Source organism: Sinohyriopsis cumingii, chromosome 4 (genome assembly GCF_028554795.1).
Source record: "Sinohyriopsis cumingii isolate HCF-2022 chromosome 4, ASM2855479v2, whole genome shotgun sequence".
NCBI classification, from domain to species: Eukaryota; Metazoa; Mollusca; class Bivalvia; order Unionida; family Unionidae; genus Sinohyriopsis; species Sinohyriopsis cumingii.
In genome coordinates, this window is record NC_142964.1 from 74,436,744 (window position 1) to 74,457,387 (window position 20,644).

Below are 20,644 nucleotides of genomic sequence, written 5' to 3' on the forward strand. Positions count from 1 at the left end.
AACTGTCTCGGATAGAATAACACGGTAGGAATAAGCCCGTAAAAATAATGGAGATTACCATGACAAATCGTGACTCGGTTTAATAGAGTTTTAACAGTTTACTTGCTCGAGGTTCCTTTCTTTCAATTTCGTAATTTTTCATTTATGCACCATCTTTCAGCTGGAGACACCTTTTCCTCGACCAATATGAGTTCTTTACCAATGTTACATTCTTGCACTGGATTCGGTTGTATTCCCCCTCTTTTGCATTTATAACAATTAAATATTTGCCCAGATACAAGGGAATTAATTTTCTTTTAATTATAATTGATTGAAGACATATAGGCTATCGTGGAGTATCTCGGACGACGTAAGGTACAAATATCATTAATAGAAAAGAAATACTTCATAATGAGATACTGACATCTGTTAGTGGGAGTAAATTGATATAGATACAATGGCGATACCACTTTCAGCGCAAAAAGTCTTTATAGCACTTTTGGAACTACTTTCTTCGCCCGTTCAGGAAATATATCTGGACTTATGTATGTTATTAAAAATTGTATTGGCACATTTTGGTGTATTTGATTTCTTCTGCATTACTTCTCTCTCTCTCCCTCCCTCTCTCCCCCTCTTAGGAAGAACAGATCTTAAGTCAAGATTGTAGACTCTCTAGTGTACATTTATGTAAATAATGAGGAGGGGCCATAAAATGCATTGAAAGACAATCCCCCCCCCAACAAAAACGACCGAACTTACAGGACCTGTTTCTGTTCGATATTCAGTGACGTCCATGCGATATTGTATGCATGTTACGACAAAAACGATACAAGTATTTTAGGGAAAATATTTTGATTATATATTGCAATAAAATTATATCAGTAGCGATTTTAACTCCTACCACAATCATAATCATGTTTGAAGAGGTGGAGATGTCAGGGATAGTTGAGTGCTTGCTTACAAACTGAAACAAACAGAAAATCGACATTTGGGTACAAAGTTTGCTACCGAACAACACCGCAAGCTTGCCAAGATCCCAAAGTTCACAAATGTATAAAGAAACAAAATAAAATACAAATTCTTATAGGTAAATTGACATCCACTCAAATCGTTTGCTTAAAACGTCACTCTGAAATCTGTCAAATACTACCGCGCTGCAATGTTTCTATCAATACCCTACCGCCAAACCGCCAATCAGCGCAATTAAAGCGTTCACAATAATAAAAATAAATTGATTTTCGTATGAAAACAGTCATTAATTACCACAATACACAGCTTGAAGCATAGTATGTTTGCAATAAATTTGCGCCACCCCCCCCCAAAAAAAAAAATTCGCTGTCCTAACATTATTATAAATATTTCGGATTTTTTAAAATCGATGTAGATATGCATTCGTTAATCGCATTATGAACAAAAATCGTGTTTTCCTTAAATGGTTTTAATAGAAAAGAAAATCTACGTTTTTTTAAGTAGGTATAAGAAAGTATTTCACTCGTGGCGATACAACGTTTCTTCTTCACGAGCGAAATATTTCCTTATTTGCCACTCGTGACACAACACTGTTTACACTTAACGAGCGAAATATTTCTTTATATCTACTCCAAACTATAGATATCCACCAATAATTACATCATAAATGCAAATGATGAACAAAGGTTTCATTATTTTATCGAAGGAAGAGACCTGAGTTTAATTTTATAAGTGAAAGAAAGCATTTTAGCATTTGCGTCGTAATTATAAAACACAGTTTCTATTAGAAATAGAATGTGGCCAATATTGACGCGACATCTGTTCAATCTGGTGCTAAAAACATATTCGAAACATTATGAGCGTTTTCCTTATTGATCAAGCGTAATGCTTCGATTCTTTAAAAAATAGCAAGGAAATGTCGAATCATTTGCATGAGGAAAGCCATTATAGATTAATGTTATTTAAAAGTTCCTTTGCTTCGTTTAAAAGATCATTAAAGAAATTCATTCTTGATCAGCTGGGTGATATACTAAAGGTCTTCCAATAGAGAACTTTATCATTGTGTCCAGCAATAATGTCTGCATGTTTTATTCAATGGATGTGTACAGGACTTTGGATATGCTGAAATGTGTATACTTGTGTATAGTAAATTGTTTATGCATCTGTTGACCAATATAATTACACATAATAATTCATTTTAAATCCGTGAGAGAACGTGTGCGAGGATACTTGAATGTGCAAGTGAAATATATATATATATATATATATATATATATATATATATATATATATATATATATATATATATATATATATATATATATATATATACATACATACATACATACATATATATATATATATATATATATATATATATATATATATATATATATATATATATATATATATATATATATATATATAACATTTTGCAAAATTGAAGCCCATATGGCAGATGAGTCTCTCAGGACCAGGTGCTTATCCTCGTTAAAGATTATTATTATTATTATTATTATTATTATTATTATTCACGCTATGTCTTGGAAATGAATGATAATAGCAAAAACCAAACAGATCAAGAACACACACACACCCCAAACAAAAAAAACAGGATTTTCATGACAGGAAACTCAGGAGCAGACCAATCGTACTATATGGGGCCTAATATATACTTTGGAATATTTGAGTTGAAATATAACTTCTCATTTTCTAATTTCCAAAACATTACTTGATGAGAAAAGTGATATAAAGTTAATCATACAGGCTTTAGTGTTTCATTGAAAAAAAGTGAGGAAAACATGAATGACATGATTGAAACTGGCAATGCAAATATAATGGTAAATTGGAGATGAATTTCAATTTTCATTTTGTGCTTTCTTAGATACTGCCAAGCGGGTAATGTCCGCGTAGCCAACTTTTTTCGTTTCCGATCTGGGACGTTTCCGGGGCATTTATTTATGCGTTTCTGTCTCGCAGACACGTGCAAATTTTCAAATATTTTGTACAAACGATTTTGTTTAAGATGAAAATTGCTTCGGCGTAAATGCAGCGAAACTACACGCCATCAGGAGTAAATCGCTGTAAAAATACTGGCAGGCAACACATTTTTCATTCTTTTTGGATTAATGTATAAATTATATATTGCGTCTTCGTAACATTTCCGTTTGTAAAACTATTTTCCGCTTTTACCAGTTCTCTTCCGCTACCAGTGAGGCAAGTCCCAGTTTTAATTAATGGCCCAGTTTTCCTATATAGAGTGGCCACACAAGTGATATATTTAATTGAATGCCTTGCGGGTTATACAGTACTTTCTTTAAGAGATGGGAGGGGGAGGGCGTTGCGGTGGTGGTGGGGTGGGGGTGGCGGATACAGCTCATTCTTCTTTCCCTTTATGCCGTTCCATAAGAGATGGCTTAGAAGGGTGGGAAGGGAATGCGAATGAGTCTATTCCTTCAGAAAACACCGTATAATGTTCTACGTAACCCCCATCATTTGCCTGGATTCGCCAATCCTACCAAAGGACTATTACTCGAGTAACACGTTCGACACTGCAAAATTGGGTTAGGAAGCTGCTACAATTACGCATAACATGTGTCTACATTAAAATAGTCAAGGCAGTCTAAACTGTTGTGTAGAGATCATGTTAGAGCAAGAAAAAAAGAACAATTTATTCTTGTTCAGTCGATTTATAACGATTCTTATCTGTAGGTATGTCGCGGAAAACGAAGAAACGAAGGTTAGAGCCTTTTAATCCAACCACAGCTAAAGCTAGAAAGTGAATCTGGAAAAAAGTGACTTGTCTATTTGAGGGGTTATCACACATGTAGAGCTTAATAGGAAAACAAAGAAAACTCAGCAATCACAATATTAGCGAGGAGAAGAAAAAAATCTAATTCATCTTACCGTGGTCTGCAGTTTGCCATCGTACTCCAATAAAGATAAAAACAACTATCATCTGGCCCAAAGTTAGAATAGCAACACAGTTGGCAGTTTTCATACATCTAGCCATATTGCCTGCACAGAACCCCGCACATAATTTGATGGTGGTGCTCAAATTACACGCCAGCCCGCTAGTCTCTTGCCGACGTCAAGTAGCTAGCTTACTTTAAAGTCTCCACTTAATGACTCAACCTCTTTTTTTAAAAACTGAGCGCAGTTATTGGTTAAATTAATAACTGACTTTCATGAACGAGAAGGCAAACAGGAGAAAAGCATTGCCATTCCAAAAAAGAATTGCACACATACGTCACACGATAGCGAAACAATGGGATAACGTCTGCAGCCGCGGAGTCAGTCTTTTGTGAAACGTGTATCTAATGACAAACGTGATTCAGTCGACTCGAACTGAGCATGATGCTTCAGGTTCTGTTATCATCACCTTGTCAAATAGGTCACACAGTTCTGCTAATCTAAGCATTTTTTCTTGTTCAGAATTGTATTCATTTTCTCCCCGCACGGAAAAACGTCTGTGCTTCTAAACAAGTTTCAGGCATCCAAAAAGAAGAAAAAAATCAGAAAATAATGACCATGGTATTGTCTTCTCCTAATAACCAATATTTCGATTTCGTTGTTACAGACGTTTACTCTCCATTCCCTGCAGCATATGTGTGTGTGTGTGTGTGTGTGTGTGTGTGTGTGTGTGTGCATATTCTTATATTACGTGTTTAGGCTCGAATAAACAGTAACACAAGAAAAAGTGAAAACAACGAGCTTTGTAAAATTACAATAATTTATTGCCCTGGAAAAATTCTGTAAAAATGAAAAAATATGAACTTACGGTTTTATAGAAACAAATCCAAAAATAATCGAAGAATAATCCACGAATAAAATTTTAGAAGTCCTAATAGCAACATGTTCTAATGATTTCAAGTTCGAATCCCGACGAAGAATCCAAGATGGAAGACGATGCCGTATGCTGTAATCTGTAGTGTTGGAGTCTACAGTTCCTTGTAGAAACAAGAAATACCACTCCAGTTTTGGAAATCTGAATAAATCTTTATAAGAGCTCTCTTTGCTCAGAAATTTCATATGAGCACACGTATTTTCGAGGAAAAAAGAATTAATCCTTTTGAAGCCAAGTAATTTGACTCCAAACAGCACAACATACAACTTCCAGTGTAACATCCCAACTAACACTGAGAATATCTCTCCAAAACAAAGGTCATATCATATTCTTAAACGCAAATAGGGGGTCACGTGATCATGTTCCAGAACTTCGTAGAAATCATGTACTTGTTAAAGATCACGTACACTCATGTGGTCCTGACGAAAACCAATCATATTACTCTAAGAAATACAATTTTAAAAAATTGTTTACATCTTAAACACGTAGTCCCAGCATGACCTAGACAACAATCAATCATTTTAAAATAAAAATAGAACTTATTTCCGTGGTTGACACTAATTTTGAATCAATATCAGGATCTAGATCAACACTTGGTATTTACTAAAACAGTCAAGGTCAAACTATTTTCTGGAAAAAGTAACATCTCCAGTGAATACACACACACACACACACACACACACACACACACACACACACATATATATATATATATATATATATATATATATATATATATATATATATATATATATATATATATATATATATATATATATATATATATATATATATATATATATATATACAATTCATTCAGTTTTTCCTGAAGAATGTTTATGTTGAGGGCAAGAATAACTCTTCTTTCTGGATCTAGGATTATTTAAACAATCAAATAATATAAAAATGAATAATACAAATGCATAATCAAATACCGATATGCAATGAGTATAACATTTTATGCAACAAATGGTATTGTTTTTACCTGGACAATATGTTACATTTTTTCAAGTGAGGGAAACCATCATTATCGTACTTTTTTCCAGCGTTTTTGTTTTCCAAACAAGTAACTGACTGAAGTTTGCAATCAGTATGCTACAATGTACAAAAAGGATACCAAAATCTAGAATAAACTATAATTATGATATCGTAAACCAATATCGTAAACCAATCATATTGGGTGTAATTAGTCATATGTGGATGAAAATGTGTGTGTGTGTGTGTGTGTGTGTGTGTGTGTGATTTTGATTTTTAATGTAGCTTTAACAATTTTTCAGTCATATCTCTACGATGTCTGCAGTGTGGCAGTTTATAGTGATGTCTAGCACTGGGGCATCATGCCGCAGACATGTAACATGATGTCCCACCCAGTCACATTATCTTGACCAGTCCTAAAACTAACCTCTTAAAGGTGAGCGCCAAGCGAGGCAGCTTTTAGTACCATTTTTATAATGGTACTGGTATGACTCGGCCAGGGATCGAACGCACGACCTCTCGCATCCGAGGCGGACGCTCTAACCAATATGCCACGGGAGCGGTCGTGAAAGAAAGTATAAATTACAATTACTATATAATTTTAGATGTGACCTAGTTTCCAAAAACCTGCGGCTGCTAATGTATGATAGCGGAAACGATAAACTTATATCAACCCTCATCTGAGAAGCTTATAATGTAAGACGCTACCAGAACGTAAAGTAATTCAAACTACCAAGTAGTGTATACAAAATTAGCTGATGCTGCAGTATTTAGAAATTTTCCATATCTACATGCATCATTACCGTATTGACATATGCCAGATTTTTGCCGGCATTATGCTCAAAGAACATAGCGTTAGGAATGTTAATTTTAAAAAAAATTATATATATGTTTTTTTTAAATTAGTGGTAAAGTGTATGTTGGATGTATTACTGTAGGCAAACCAACAATTCTAATGGCCAATAACTAACTTCATTATTTAGCTTATTTAAATTTAAAACCACCGACAAGTTCGTGCGCATATAGGGCGCCGATGCGTTAGCGATCCAATACAGGTGACAGAATTACAGACAGTGACAATCGAGTAACTGTTTGCAAAATAAAAAAAAAATCACATAGAACCATGACCCGTCAGATTTGATGAAATCGCTTAACGGTGATTCATAACTTTCGTGTGTTTGCTAATATGCCCAGCAACATAATTCTATTGATCCATTTTTTTGAGGAAAAAAGATGCGCAAATTGATTATTCAGTAAAACTTCATCTGTTTTGATATGATGACCGCCTCCGTGTTAACACTACCACTTGGACAGTAACAATAGCCATTCTTCGCGCATTACACATTTCAGACATAGAAAATAATATCCAGAAATCTGTATACAGCACCAGTAATCAAGTTAATGACTCTCGGCAAGCAATAAATATTCAGGCCAACAGACTGCATTATGTCAAGCAGCAGCAGTCGCCATGTCCCTACTAAGTGGTACTTTGATTCAGTAAAGCTGCCAGACAGTGGCGTCACTCGGGTTGGTGTCACCCAGTGCGGTAGCTCATGGTGTCACCCCCATGGTCCTCCTTCCGTAACAGACCATACAGAATCCTTAGTAATGTCATTTTGGTGTCACCCCCTCTGATGGTGTCACCCGGTGCAGTCCGCACCCCCCGCATCCCCCTAGCGACGCCACTGCTGTGCCTGCTAGTCATGTATTTAACTATGATCGGTTATCCGCTTATGAAATCCGACTAGACCAAGCAGTGCGTGCTCTGTAAAATTTGCAATTTTTCATTTTGGTGTCACCCCTCTGAGATGGTGTCACCCTGTGCGGTCCGCACCCCTCGCACCCCCCTAGCGACGCCACTGCTGCCAGATGACAAACAACAAGCAATCAGGACTGTTGCTGAAAGCAAGTCTGTATATCATATTAGATGAGTTAATGTATCATCTGTTGGACCAAATACCCAAAAGGAAAATACCACAAGATCTGTAAGACCTAGAAACCTTCGCCTGACGATACTTCAAACTTATCGTGATTTCTTACAAATGTAGAACATCAATGTTTTCGCTAGAACATTTCCATCTGTATCATCAATATACCATTGGCCAAAAATGTTTCCTCGGTCCTTTAAAAAAACCAAACAACTGGTCTGCCAAAAGAAACTCCTTGCATGCGTGCCATATGAACACCCTTAACTTTCTTTCAAATAAATTTATATTCGTCTATTGAAATTTTTATTATTTTCATTTGACTGCGGAGGAATAGTAAACGATTACCGCAAAATAATTAACGTCAATTCGTGTGCATTTTGAATTTAAAACTTTGTGTTCTATTGCAATAATGAACAATAATTAATTAATTAGTTTGATCTTTAGAACACTGACCATTAATTTTTCTAGTTTATTCATGTAAATAATATGTAATTGTGAAAAGGGCATTTTAAGTTTGCAGTGTAAGTGTTTCTGTAAGCTGATTTTGTAATCAAAGATAGAGACCAAAGTTTAGAACCTAAAAGGAAATGGTGTACGCACAATTGCTACGATTGAACAGTATCTGATATTTTTCTCCTTTGAATTCATAATTTGGTAATATGCTGCCTTTGTAGTCAAAGAGACGCGAACAGAATCGTTACAGCACACGCAATGCTCAGTCGCGCTATTCAACAGATGTTATAAATTGATTGTTTCACAGGCCACAATCTGTCCTGGACGTTAATGCAGACAGTAATAACGTATCTCAATGTGTACTAATTAATTGGATTTTGGCAGCACTTATCATAGACTTTAGAAGTTGAAACTGCTGATGAAATTAGAGACAATATAACAGAACAATTATCTCTAACTTGCAACATTAGCCTCTATGTAGTTTTATACTTTAACTTCGTTACACTTTAACTTCGATCATCTCTGCCAGGCCTAAGTCTTATAATATAGACTGAAAGCGGTCGTTGGTGTGATATCAGATGCTGCAATCACTTACAAACAAATGAATGAACTTCTAGACGAATTATTATTGAGAAATCAAAAAGGTATCGTTGATGATAGGAAACACGTTTTTCTCTACTGGCAGAAATGAGCCATTTAGAAAATTAGGATATCAGTATGTCGTTTGTTGACCTGCTGCATACGAGGTTATAAGGAGATTCTGTTAAGTGAAAGTATTTTATTAAACATGTAGCCGGACGCTTCCTTTGATGCTTTACCATACTTTCCATGTAAGCATGCAATCCATTAGTTACAACATATGCCCTAATCCAACGAAGACGGAAAATATAAGGTAAGCAGTTTGAACCCTTCCTTCATTATAATTTAAATTCACTTTGTCTTTGTATGCATTTTATTTTGACAATACATTCACTTTGTTTTTGTAGACAATATATTTTGTCAATGCAACCATAGCTTGAGTTGGGCAGCTAAAATTTACATACAACTTATTCAGTCAGGTAGATCCACATGAATTTATTTTAGTCTTTTTAATTGAATGAAAATTATTCGGAAAAGTAGAGCCTGCTTTTTGGCAAATTGTTTTACCATGCACTGGTCCGAATGAACAAGTGAGACTCAAAAATAACAAAGGAAACAAATACAGTAAAGACTCTCTTAGCTTGTGTAAAGTACTTGAACACGTTTTCTTGCCGTCAGCATTAGATAAAACCAATTAAAGCTATACGTGTAAGTTTGAGATATGTGAAAGTACTGGGGTATCCAAGTTAGGCGTCTCAATTTGTTCGGGCTACGTCGCAATCACAAGGAAGAAATTTGTGAAGTACGCACTTTAATAAAGAGAGTAATGGGTTTGGTTTGATATAACTTAGAATTATATTCCACAACACTCAACGGAATATGTACATACTTTGTCTTACAGATAATCATTGTGGATTTTAACAAACTAAAAGTAGAGATCCTAATGGCCTGTAGAAGATTGTGTGAATGGATATTGGGAATTGACATTAAGTGTTTATTGATAAATTGCGGAGTCAAGTTAAGAAAAGATTTATATGTCATAATTGCTTTAAAGTATTTTGGTAATTAATTAAAGGGCAAACACTATAAAATAAAGAATATATTGAAATAGTTCTAGCGGCTCGATGTCTGACTTTATCTTATTACGATTAGTATATGGTGCAGGCAAAAATCAAGTTTTATCAAACATTTGTAGTATAGATTCTATCACAAATGAAGACAATCTGTTCAATTTGGGCTATCTCGGATAATACTGCAGAACATGAACGCTTGATTCGATTTTTCTATGATAATTACCTGTCAGTAATCACCACAAACCACATTATTATACCATCCACATCATCAACGTCATGTCGAAGATTTTGTCAAAATGATGGGAATGTATCGCCGATAACATGTAAGTTTCAGGGGCATTCATATGAAGAACTAAACCATTAATGAAAGGGAGAATATGCAATGAGCTAAAAAAAAATACAACTTTGAAGGATCCAATTTGTTTTTACATTTTTGCAAAAAATGTATAGCACTGGCAAAAGAAACACTCTGTTGCCTTAATCAAACCAGTGAAGCGAAATATTGTCGATTATGTATGCCTAGAGGGTTTTTATCAGCAAAAATTCAGGATCTAGTAAATGTATGAATATTTAGTATCTTAAAAAATTATTTAGATACGTTGGGTTAAAATTAATATAGGTCGATAATTTTGACGTTCTATGGCCTTGTTTAAAGACCCGGAACACATACAACGGAAGCCGTCAATCGCCTGAGGACAATGAGTGATCTTAAGTATTATCATTAGGAATTGCTGACGGTTATTGAATACAGTATATGTGAGTATATCTGGTTGGGTGTTTAAGCGGTGAATATGTAAAGAATTACTACATGTAAACTCTTTACTTTAAAAAGTATTTTAGAACCAGATTCTGAATGAGAGGTATACTGATTACGACTGACTTGGGATAGATAGTAAGTGAATTAATGGTCCATGTTTCTTTAGAAAAAGTCTCCTCTTCCTGCCATTTCCAGTTCGTAAGGTTGAATTCAAATTGGTTAGTGTATCACACTGATTTAGAAAACTAAATAACAGGTTACCTCCAGATAATTCCCAACGGAACATATATGTATAAATCATAAGGTCTTCGGTAATAAGAACCAGATAAGGTACTTTACAGGTTTGTGATGCACGTCGGGCGTTGATAAAGTTCGGATACCAACAGACGCATGAGTCATGGCTGTAACGAGCGCAATGTGTACAACATGTAGTCATGTTTTACTTTCGACTGTAATGATTCTCTCTTGAGAATTCGTTAAGTGTGACTAACATACAGATGAGTCATAGTTTCCATGACAACGTGTAGAACACAGAACACTGCAGCCTGCCTGGTCTGTGAGACCCCAATTTCTTGTGATAAATGCCTAGGTTTATTTTGTTGTTCTTTCTGGAGTTTTTTTTTTTTTTTTTAAATACAAATAATTCAATATTTTGTGACCAGGTTAAACAAGACTACAACTTTGATCCGTCACTTCTATGTCTTCCCTGAAATACATACATAACTGACTGTCGATACTTTTTTACGGTAGATCAGGTCCGTACGGAATATTTACATAACTTTCTTTAAGTTCTGTTGCTGTATAATTACAATGTGGTCGATGTTCTACATTGCTTCTGGGTAAAAGAGACATTCTTGCTTTATTGTAGGTAATTGGAGAGATGCGCATTGAATTCTCGGTGAGAATGCATCAGGCCCTATATACTCCACAGATGGGTCAGAACTCTGCATTGGAATTCATACCGCGAGATAAATATATTGTGCGTATCAGTGCAATATTTGATCTGACACCTAGACTACGAACTGGCAACTAATAAAACTCTCTGAGTTTGTTACGTCAGAATGGAGTAATGAATAAGTAGCGAATCTTCGGAGACAAGTAAAATTATATTATTATTATTATTATTATTATTATTTCTTTTAATTATCAGCTCACATTCAAATATTTCTTTTCTTCTAATACATGGTTCAGCTTTCAATGTATTGCTGCATTTCGCCCATCGGTCCTGTTAAGCTTACGTAGCAGAGAACAGGTTCGTAAATATGCCTTTGTGTCGAACGTTTTAATTTAAGGCTGTCATGTGGTGTTTTCAGCCATTATTGTTTATTATTTAAGGATAGGGTACATTTGTGAATTACGTGTTCCAAGCCTGTGTTGTTCTTTGAACAGATGTGAGACATGTACATCTCCCTTAATTACATACCTACACCAAGACACGAACAACAGATGTATGCCATGCACACCTGCCGTAATTACATAATAGTACCAAGACACTGAAATATCAATAATCGGAAATGAAGCAGAGCACACCACCTGTTGGATTCGAGGCAAGTGTTATATATATATATATATATATATATATATATATATATATATATATATATATATATATATATATATATATATATATATATATATATGGCATGGATGCCAACTATTATGAATTATGCAGAAGCTGTTTAAAACACTACGTTTTCCAAAAATTATCACACAGGGAAATGGCCTACATTTGTACTGGGATCGAGACTTTGCTTCAGAAACGATATGATAAATACGTGTTTGAATTAGTAGGTGGAGCAATGTTTTTAACAACGAGCATGTTTATACTTCTCAGATTAACTGAATCAGAATTGTATGATTTCTTTTTATTATAGCTGTATAATAATATGGATCATTGTAATCTAACTGAAGTTGATGCTGCGTCATATTAAGTACATATGCTGTGTCAGATTTAACTATGAAAACTATGCTTGGTACACTTAAAGAGAAAAACTGTTATTTAAATATTTTGAAGTCTGCCTCGTACATTATGATTTAATTTCTTTCTCCGAATGCTTATCAGTAATTATTACAAATCATTCACGTTATAAATGTTCCTATGTCTTTTCTTTCCCCTGCCCTCTCCGCGGTATGATTGAACTCGGTACAGGGGAAGTAACTGCTTCTAGCACCTCGACGTTAACGGACTCACGGTACTAATTCCACTCCAATGGTAAACATATGGAAACACTGTCATATTCAAAATTCAATAACTTAAAATTTATGGGTGCTGATAATGACACCTATAATTTTTCGTGCACATCTAACCTTGGTGCAAGCTTATGTGTGGAGAACACCATATGACCCGCGGCAATTTGTTTACATACATGTGCATGAAACTGGTGTTATTGATTCTGCACCAAATGAATCAGGTGCTACTTTCAGTATTGAGTACTCCTGAGTCAAGCCTGTAAAAATGCTAAAATTGCATCAGTAGAAATTTGTCAATATTTTTTTTACATTACATATAGGACAAGCTCTCAAAAGATATTTTTCCTAAAATTTTAATTTTCATTATTAACCAATTATGGACCACCAAACATGTAAATACTCTATCATTTCTTCACCCATTTCTAGACTGGTTCACAGTTCTTCCGTATAATTAGTACCGTGTGTCCTAAAAGTGTTTGCATCCGGACAAGGACATAGTTGGGCTAACCTTGATATGTATGCGAAAACAACAGGGGTTATCATGCGATATATGTAGGGTCCAGGCTCAACACTCCTTTTTTAATTAAAATGATTGACATGTCAGTTAAAACTAAGACACACATAAATACATAACATGTTGCCCATTACTCAAAGGAATTGATAACACTCTGGACAAATCCTAAATAAACCAACTGCTAGGGAGGCTGAATGCCACCAATGATAGTCGTATAACTTATATATAATGTATAGTCAAGGCTTTGTTTTGGGGAAGATAGGATCTCCGTTTTAGTTCGCTGATTACTTCCTTCCTTTACACCGCTCCAGTGTAATCTAGTGGTTGGAGCGTCCGCCTCGGATGCGGGAGGTCGTGGGTTCGATCCCCGGCCGAGTCATACCAAAGACTTACAAAAATGATACTAACAGCTGCCTCGCTTGGCGCTCAGCATGAAGAAGTTAGTGTTAGGACTGGTCGGTCCGGTGTCAGGATAATGTGACTGGGTGGGACATCATGCTACATGTATGCGGCATGATGCCCCACTGCTAGACATCACTATAAACTGCCACACTGCAAACATCGTAGCGATATGACTGAAAAATTGTTAATGCTACGTTAAAAATCCAAATCACATCACATCACACATCCTTCTTTTACAACGCCGAGTCAAGCTGATTCATAGATCGCACCTAAGCTACAAAACAAGTATATCAATGCTACACGTGTATCTGTTGAAACCTCTTGGGTGAATAACCAAAGGAAAACCTGTTAAAGAAATGAAGAATCTATCGGACATCAGGGTTAAGTAAGCCAAAGGTATCGTATGGGGTCGATAAAAAAAATAATAATAATAATAAAAAAAGATTGTTGACTTCGTGCCAGATGCATGACAAGTAGTTCGGACACTCGAAGTTTTATTATATGTACACAGCAGAGCATAAGGTGTTCTGAAAGCACAAAAATCGCTCCTTTGATGACGTTGAATACAACGCTATTTCCCGCACCGATCACTGAACCTCTGCATCATCCTCGTTGTCTGTTTGTTTTTTTTTTCTTTCTGAAATTTAAGTCAATTTCGGTTCGACTTTTATACGGGAACGTATGCTAACTAAGTTAATAACAGTGTTAGACATGCAGACTGATGGGGTTAACATAACAATTTTACCTGACCTTTTGCGAAGTGAGAACACCACCATGCTTTCATTAACCAACGTAGCGTCGAGTTTGAACATAGTGAATAAATAGGTGCGTACAGAGTTATGAATACCGCTCTGAAAGCTACGTGGTTAGAGCGTCCGCCTCTGATACGGGTGGTCGGGAGTTCGAACCCCGGCCGAGTCATACCAAAGACTTATCACAAATTGTACTGCTTGGCACTCAGCATTAAGAAGTTAGTGTTAGGACTGGACGGCCTGGTATCAGAATAATATGATTGGGTGGGACACGATGCTACATGTCTGTGGCATGATGTCCCAGTGCTATACATCATTATAAAACTGCAACATTGCAGACATCGTAGCGATATGAATGAAAAAATTGTTAATGCTAAGTTAAAAGTCCAAATCACACATACACACCGATACACACACATACACACCGATACACACACATTCATACCCATACACACACAGCGTTGTGAAAGTTATTTTGTCATTAAGTACTGAAATGGAGATTATTTTTTTTCAGATCCAAATATCTAGTGCCAGTACGAAAAAGGAAATATATAAGCCAAAAGGATGTCAATTCCCAAAGATTTAAGAGTAATTTAACAGAAGACGTTACCGACTTGTCTGAATTACTGTTTTACATTGCGACTTTCATCTTAAAGAGTGATAAGGCAGACATGTTAATTTCCGGTATAGGCCAATGCGCTTTCGACCAATGAAAATTCAGTATGAGTTAAAACTTGCCTTATCCCGTCTCCGATAGCAGAGTAACATTTCTTAAAAGTTTTCTGTATGCTTACCTGTATCTCAAGAAAACATTCGCGTTACTCAAGCTAGAACTAGCTTAGATGAAGTATTTGTGTTAAGCTTAAGACCAGACAATTTTTTATGTTATATACATACAACACTAACAGTGGTCGAGTAGTCTAAAGCGCTCACTGTTCCAGATCACTGCCATCTCATTGCTGTCTGCGTGGGTTCGAGTCTCGGATTCGGCTAACGTGGGTACGTGAGAAAGCTTGCCAGTAGCTTCTCGTGGGTCGTTGGTTCTTCCCGGGGGTTTTCTGGGTTCTTCCTCCACCATTTATCGTGTGCTGAAAAATGGCGTTGAACCCCACAACAACAAGAACTACGCTAACACGCGCCAGTGCCAATGGACCGCCGACCATTACTACCGCTGGTAAAGATTGACGGCATCACTCAATTTAATGGAAGACTGTCGTACATTCAGGTCAAATGCTCGTCACGAATTTGCGAATATCATGTCATATACAAAATAAAATCGTAAAAGCCTCAACTTTTCGTGAACTTAATAATAATAATAATTGAGATGTAGAAAATGTCCACATGAAATAATCTGCAACTGTAAGATGAGCAATTCTAATGTGTAGAGCACGGTTGTTTCAGGGAATTAGCAGAAACAAAATACAGGTCCTGTCTATATTTAAAGCTTATCTCAATGCAGCTCTCTTTATTTAGACATTTGCGGAAATAGACTATGGCGTACGAGTGCACTGTTGAAACTGGGTCATCCTGCTTTGCCTAGGCATAAAAAAGACCACAAAAAAAACTACTGCGGTAAAATAGACAAGCTAATTCACTAGACCAGGGATATCTGCAAATTTACTGGTATGGATTATTCTGGAAATATACTGAAAAAAATAAAGACCGCATTTAATTCATTTGTTTAATTATTCTGAAATATGATCGGTCACTGGATACCAATCATTAAGTTCAGCAACCACACTGTAATCCTTGAGGACAGAAACAACTCTGAGTCCACTAGGATGGCATGTTGTCTACTTAGCACGCCATTTCTAGTGCGCTGTTGTCGTCATATTAATGCTCAATATTTCCCTCCAATTCATTGTATAAATATCGATTATCATTAAGGCAAGAGACATAGGTGTATATGGTAGTTTTAGTTGAAAGGATTTTAAGCAGGCAGATAAGGTAATGTTAGAAACAAATTCTACATAGTTCACAATCTGATACTGATAAAGATTCTGACCCATAGGGCTTGGAGTCTGTATTTGTCATCACTGTAAAAGTAAGAATTTATATTGTTAATGAACCCTGACTTTGGCCCCATTCTGTAGTTTTGATAAACTATAGCCCTGTTGTAAAACTACCAATCTGTTCTGTGTAAAGGGCAGTTGTATGGAACGCCAGAGCTGCCTTAAGATGAGAATTTGTATTATATGATGTGCAAACTTCTTTATATGCTGTGTTTTTGTACTTATATGATGTGCAAACTTCTTTATATGCTGTGCATTTGTACTTATATGATGTGCAAACTTCACATCATATAATAAAAATTCTCATCTTAAGACAGCTCTAGCGTTCCATACAGTCGTCTTGAGCTCTAGCTTGGGTGAACATTTAAAACTGGTCAGGAATCTATTTTGCGTTGGATGTTACGTTTGCAACTTTTGTACCCGTAACATGCGCTCAGTATGACGTATGCTCTTTCGATGAGGATGGAGCGTGCTTTGACGCAACTCGGACAAGATTCTCCACGCTGTAAATTCGATGGCATTAGTAACTGACAATTATACTGGTGGAAGATAATATTGTTTTTGTTTTGTTTTGATTCGGTTGAGGATCGAGAACACTTAAAACTTACACGAAATGGAACGCACATCGATCATCCATGAACCAAACTGATAAGGTTTCTGCAATCATTAGCCTGATTATAATTGCATTTCTGGTTGCTGTTTTTTCTTTTTTGGGGTGGTGGAGGTGGTGGTGTTTTTCATCTTTGTTTCTTCTTTTCTTTTATTTTTTGTTTCAATTGCTGTTAGTAATCAAAGACTTGTAGAGGATAGTATAATTGGTGGAGGAAGAACCCCGTGAAAATTACAGTAAGAACCGCCGTCTCACGGAATATATATATATATATATATATATATATATATATATATATATATATATATATATATATATATATATATATATATATATGTGTGTGTGTGTGTGTGTGTGTGTTTTTGTGTGTGTGTTTTCAGTGGTTTCGATTTATATTCAATACCGGTCGTTATTAATATAAATCAATCAATATCATTAGCAATCAATTTCACTTCTTCATTGACATTTATTATTCATTGTGCATGTCAAAGAATGCATTGATATGAAATACGTTATATAGAAAAGGACATCGTTTGATACGCCACATTGATTCGCTAGGAAGAACTAAATATTGGAAGTTTTAAATCACAGAGAAAACAAGTGGTCACTTTTCTCAGAAGTCTGGACTATACAAGAGTTTTTCCATCGGCCATATGCATACAAGAGCAGGACTTTGCTCTGTCTGTGTACCGAGCTAATCTTGACCCTCCCCGTTGAAAGATTCATTATTTATATTGACTGGCTGCCTGTCCATCTATCACGGATACATTTCCGGTCAGCCAAGCAGTTGAAATTTTGATATTCTTCTACAACAACAAGATTGTCAAATTAGCTGTTGTAGTGGCCATATTAGATCTCAGTTTGGTGCCATCTGCAGTTAGAACCAGCAAGGTATCATAAGAAATCTTCTGGTGGAATCTCCATGTTGACAAGGTTTTCTATTTTGGATCTAAAACGATACCAAGATTTTCACAATGTGTGCCATGTTGGCCGTTAAAAGTTGAAATAAATTCATTTAATCTTAAGATACTGTTATAAAAATATATACATATACAGAACGAAAATAAGGTATCTATATTTGTAATTTTTAAGTTGATTTTGCTTCATTGTGCCTTGTTCAAAATTTTAATGAACGCATTACGTGAAACTGCCAAGTTACCCATCGTCCAGGTAAAATGGACAGAATGTCGTCTGCTAATGATCTTATCGGGAACATCTATAGCCTCGTACATTTGGTACTGGTCTACTTAGAAATGATGAAAAAATATGGAATGGGATTTAGATAAAATTTTAAAAATAAAAAAATGATATATAAACAAATTGTACTCTATTAAGAAAAAAATATTTTGCAGTATCATTCAAATGTCAATCTTAAGAAATATTTGTCAGCACAAACTGACACATCAAGTTACATATACACCTGCTTCTGACCTTATGTGGTAGTTTGACAAGCAATTAACTCAGTCGGTACTTTTCTGGCAATAACATTGAATACATGTTTTATTACCTAAAACAAATATTTTGACAAAAAGAAAATCAACTTAACTTTCAAATTAAAAAGAAAATGGATTGGCATCTTTAAAACGCGTTTCATTTGGCCAGGGCATATTCTTCCATCCGGTCTTTTTGATACCTGATTTTGTTATCAAACAAACGTTTCGGGTGCAATTTCCTACTCTGAAATCCTTCACAACATTGTGTAAGAATGGGATGTTGGCTCTGGCCTTGGCCTTTCGATTATATCCTGAGATTTCATAAAACAACGTGCCAAAGCCCGCCCCCCCCCCCCCCCCGGACAGAAGCCCTCTAACAAAGGTAGAACAAAATCCCCCTACGGCAAAAGCCACTTTGGGCGAGGATAACAGGTCACACCCACCCCCGGTTTACATTTTCTAAAACAAATAATTGTATTATGGTTTTCAAGTTAAATATGTTGTAAGAACAAATTACACACTGCTACTTGCCTCGATTCAAATAAGTACGATTCACCTTACCGTTTACAGCACTGATACCCAGGACACTATTTCCTTGAAGGGATGACTATCTAATCGTCAAGAAGAATTTCCAGTAATTAAATTATGAAACCATTACTTCCTTTTAACGGTTAGTGTTGAAACCGTCTGTGGTATTCATCAGCGATAGCACAATGTTTAAACTAGATGTCAGCTTGGCACAATAAATAATTCAGGATTAAGTAGACATCATTAGAAGTGTTTTCACGAAAACCCTGTGTCGTAATGAATCATTTTATCATCATGATTAGAGACAAAATGATTTTAGGACAGTGGTCCTGGCAGCCAAATTGGATACACTACTGGTACTACTTTTGTACTTAAGAAAGGTTGTTGGTGAAAAACCCAATGTTCGTAAAGCCATTCATACGGGAGGAGTTTAGAGGACAGTGATTTTGAGATAGCCATTATAGTGCCCATATTGAAGATTAGTCGTCTTCATTCAGGACGAACTAGTCACCATAATAACTCATGTGATGAGAGTCAAAATAACTATCCGTTTAAGAGGAGTAGCGAAAATAAGAATTTTCAGGATGGCCACATATTGGACGTCAGATCAGCACCACCATTTTTATGATCAACAAAACATCATGAAAAGTCTATTAGCGAAAACCACATGCTGCTACTGGCAAACATTCAGAAGAAGTAGTGATAACAAAACGCTCAAGCTCTCCGTTGTGGCAGCCATATTAAACAACATCGAAACATCTTCAATTAAGAGCTAACTTGTTGGCATCATAAGAAATGGCACGTTTTAATTTAGGACTAATTAGACTATGAGATGAATGTGTTTGTGCAAAGGTCCATGCCAATGGCACAATAATTAGGAGGTCTACAAAATCAGAATTATGATAATGGATGGATGGACGAAGGAAGATAGACAAAAGACCATCCCATAAGCTCTTCTTCTTGTCTATAGACAGTAGAGCTGAACACAAACAGTTATCAGGCTCGAAGCTAAAATTGCAAAACAATTTGGTGTTTTCAGTCGTTTCGCCATTGTTTGTGCTGGGAACGATGATAAACTGACATTAACTGTGATTGACTTGTTTACACATGCTTTGAATGTCAACATATTTTATGCTAATTTTGGCAAATTCTTTAAAAAGCGGGGGAAAAAAAAGCGAAAGAAAGACAGAAAACAGAATGACAGCTTAAAACTTGTGTTGGTATTGAAGTTTCGTGAGAAGCGAGTGCGCCACCTAGTGTGCAGGTTTGGACTATGAATTATGATGGTTTACCGTTCGTAAGGTTTGTTACGATTGCATAAGTATTCGAATGTCAGACTTAGGTAAACATATAATTCGTATTTGTCATTACAAGCCAACACAGCAAATTACACGTCTTCTGATATAAATATTTACGGCCATTTGGGTACAATAAATAAACGCAGAACATGCAGCTTAAATATTTATTAATTTTAAGCGATCAATATTGAAACAAAACATATGTTACATCTACATTACTTGTAATTTGGAAAATCCAAGTCAGAAAATGAGAAAACCTTTATTTTATCAGCCTTCAGTAATGACAATTCGAAGCATGATTGATTTTGCAAAAATATGTACCTTATTAGTTTTACAAATTATAGT

At 35.7% G+C, this 20,644-nt stretch overlaps 1 protein-coding gene across 2 annotated transcripts in view; it reads right to left on the reverse strand.

Annotated features, from left to right (window-relative positions):
* The window catches only part of LOC149801463 (carbohydrate sulfotransferase 8-like), a 66,808-nt gene that overhangs the window by 37,404 nt on the left and 8,760 nt on the right, over positions 1-20,644 (reverse strand). Inside the window, exon 1 of one of the 2 annotated variants that reach the window (XM_089955613.1) lies at positions 3,856-4,196. The exons of the other annotated variant lie outside the window; for it this stretch is intronic. Coding sequence (XP_089811739.1) covers positions 3,856-3,961 — 106 coding nt within the window. The 5' untranslated portion in view covers positions 3,962-4,196. Of the gene's footprint in view, positions 1-3,855; positions 4,197-20,644 lie in introns of those variants that run through there. 2 annotated transcript variants of the gene reach the window in all.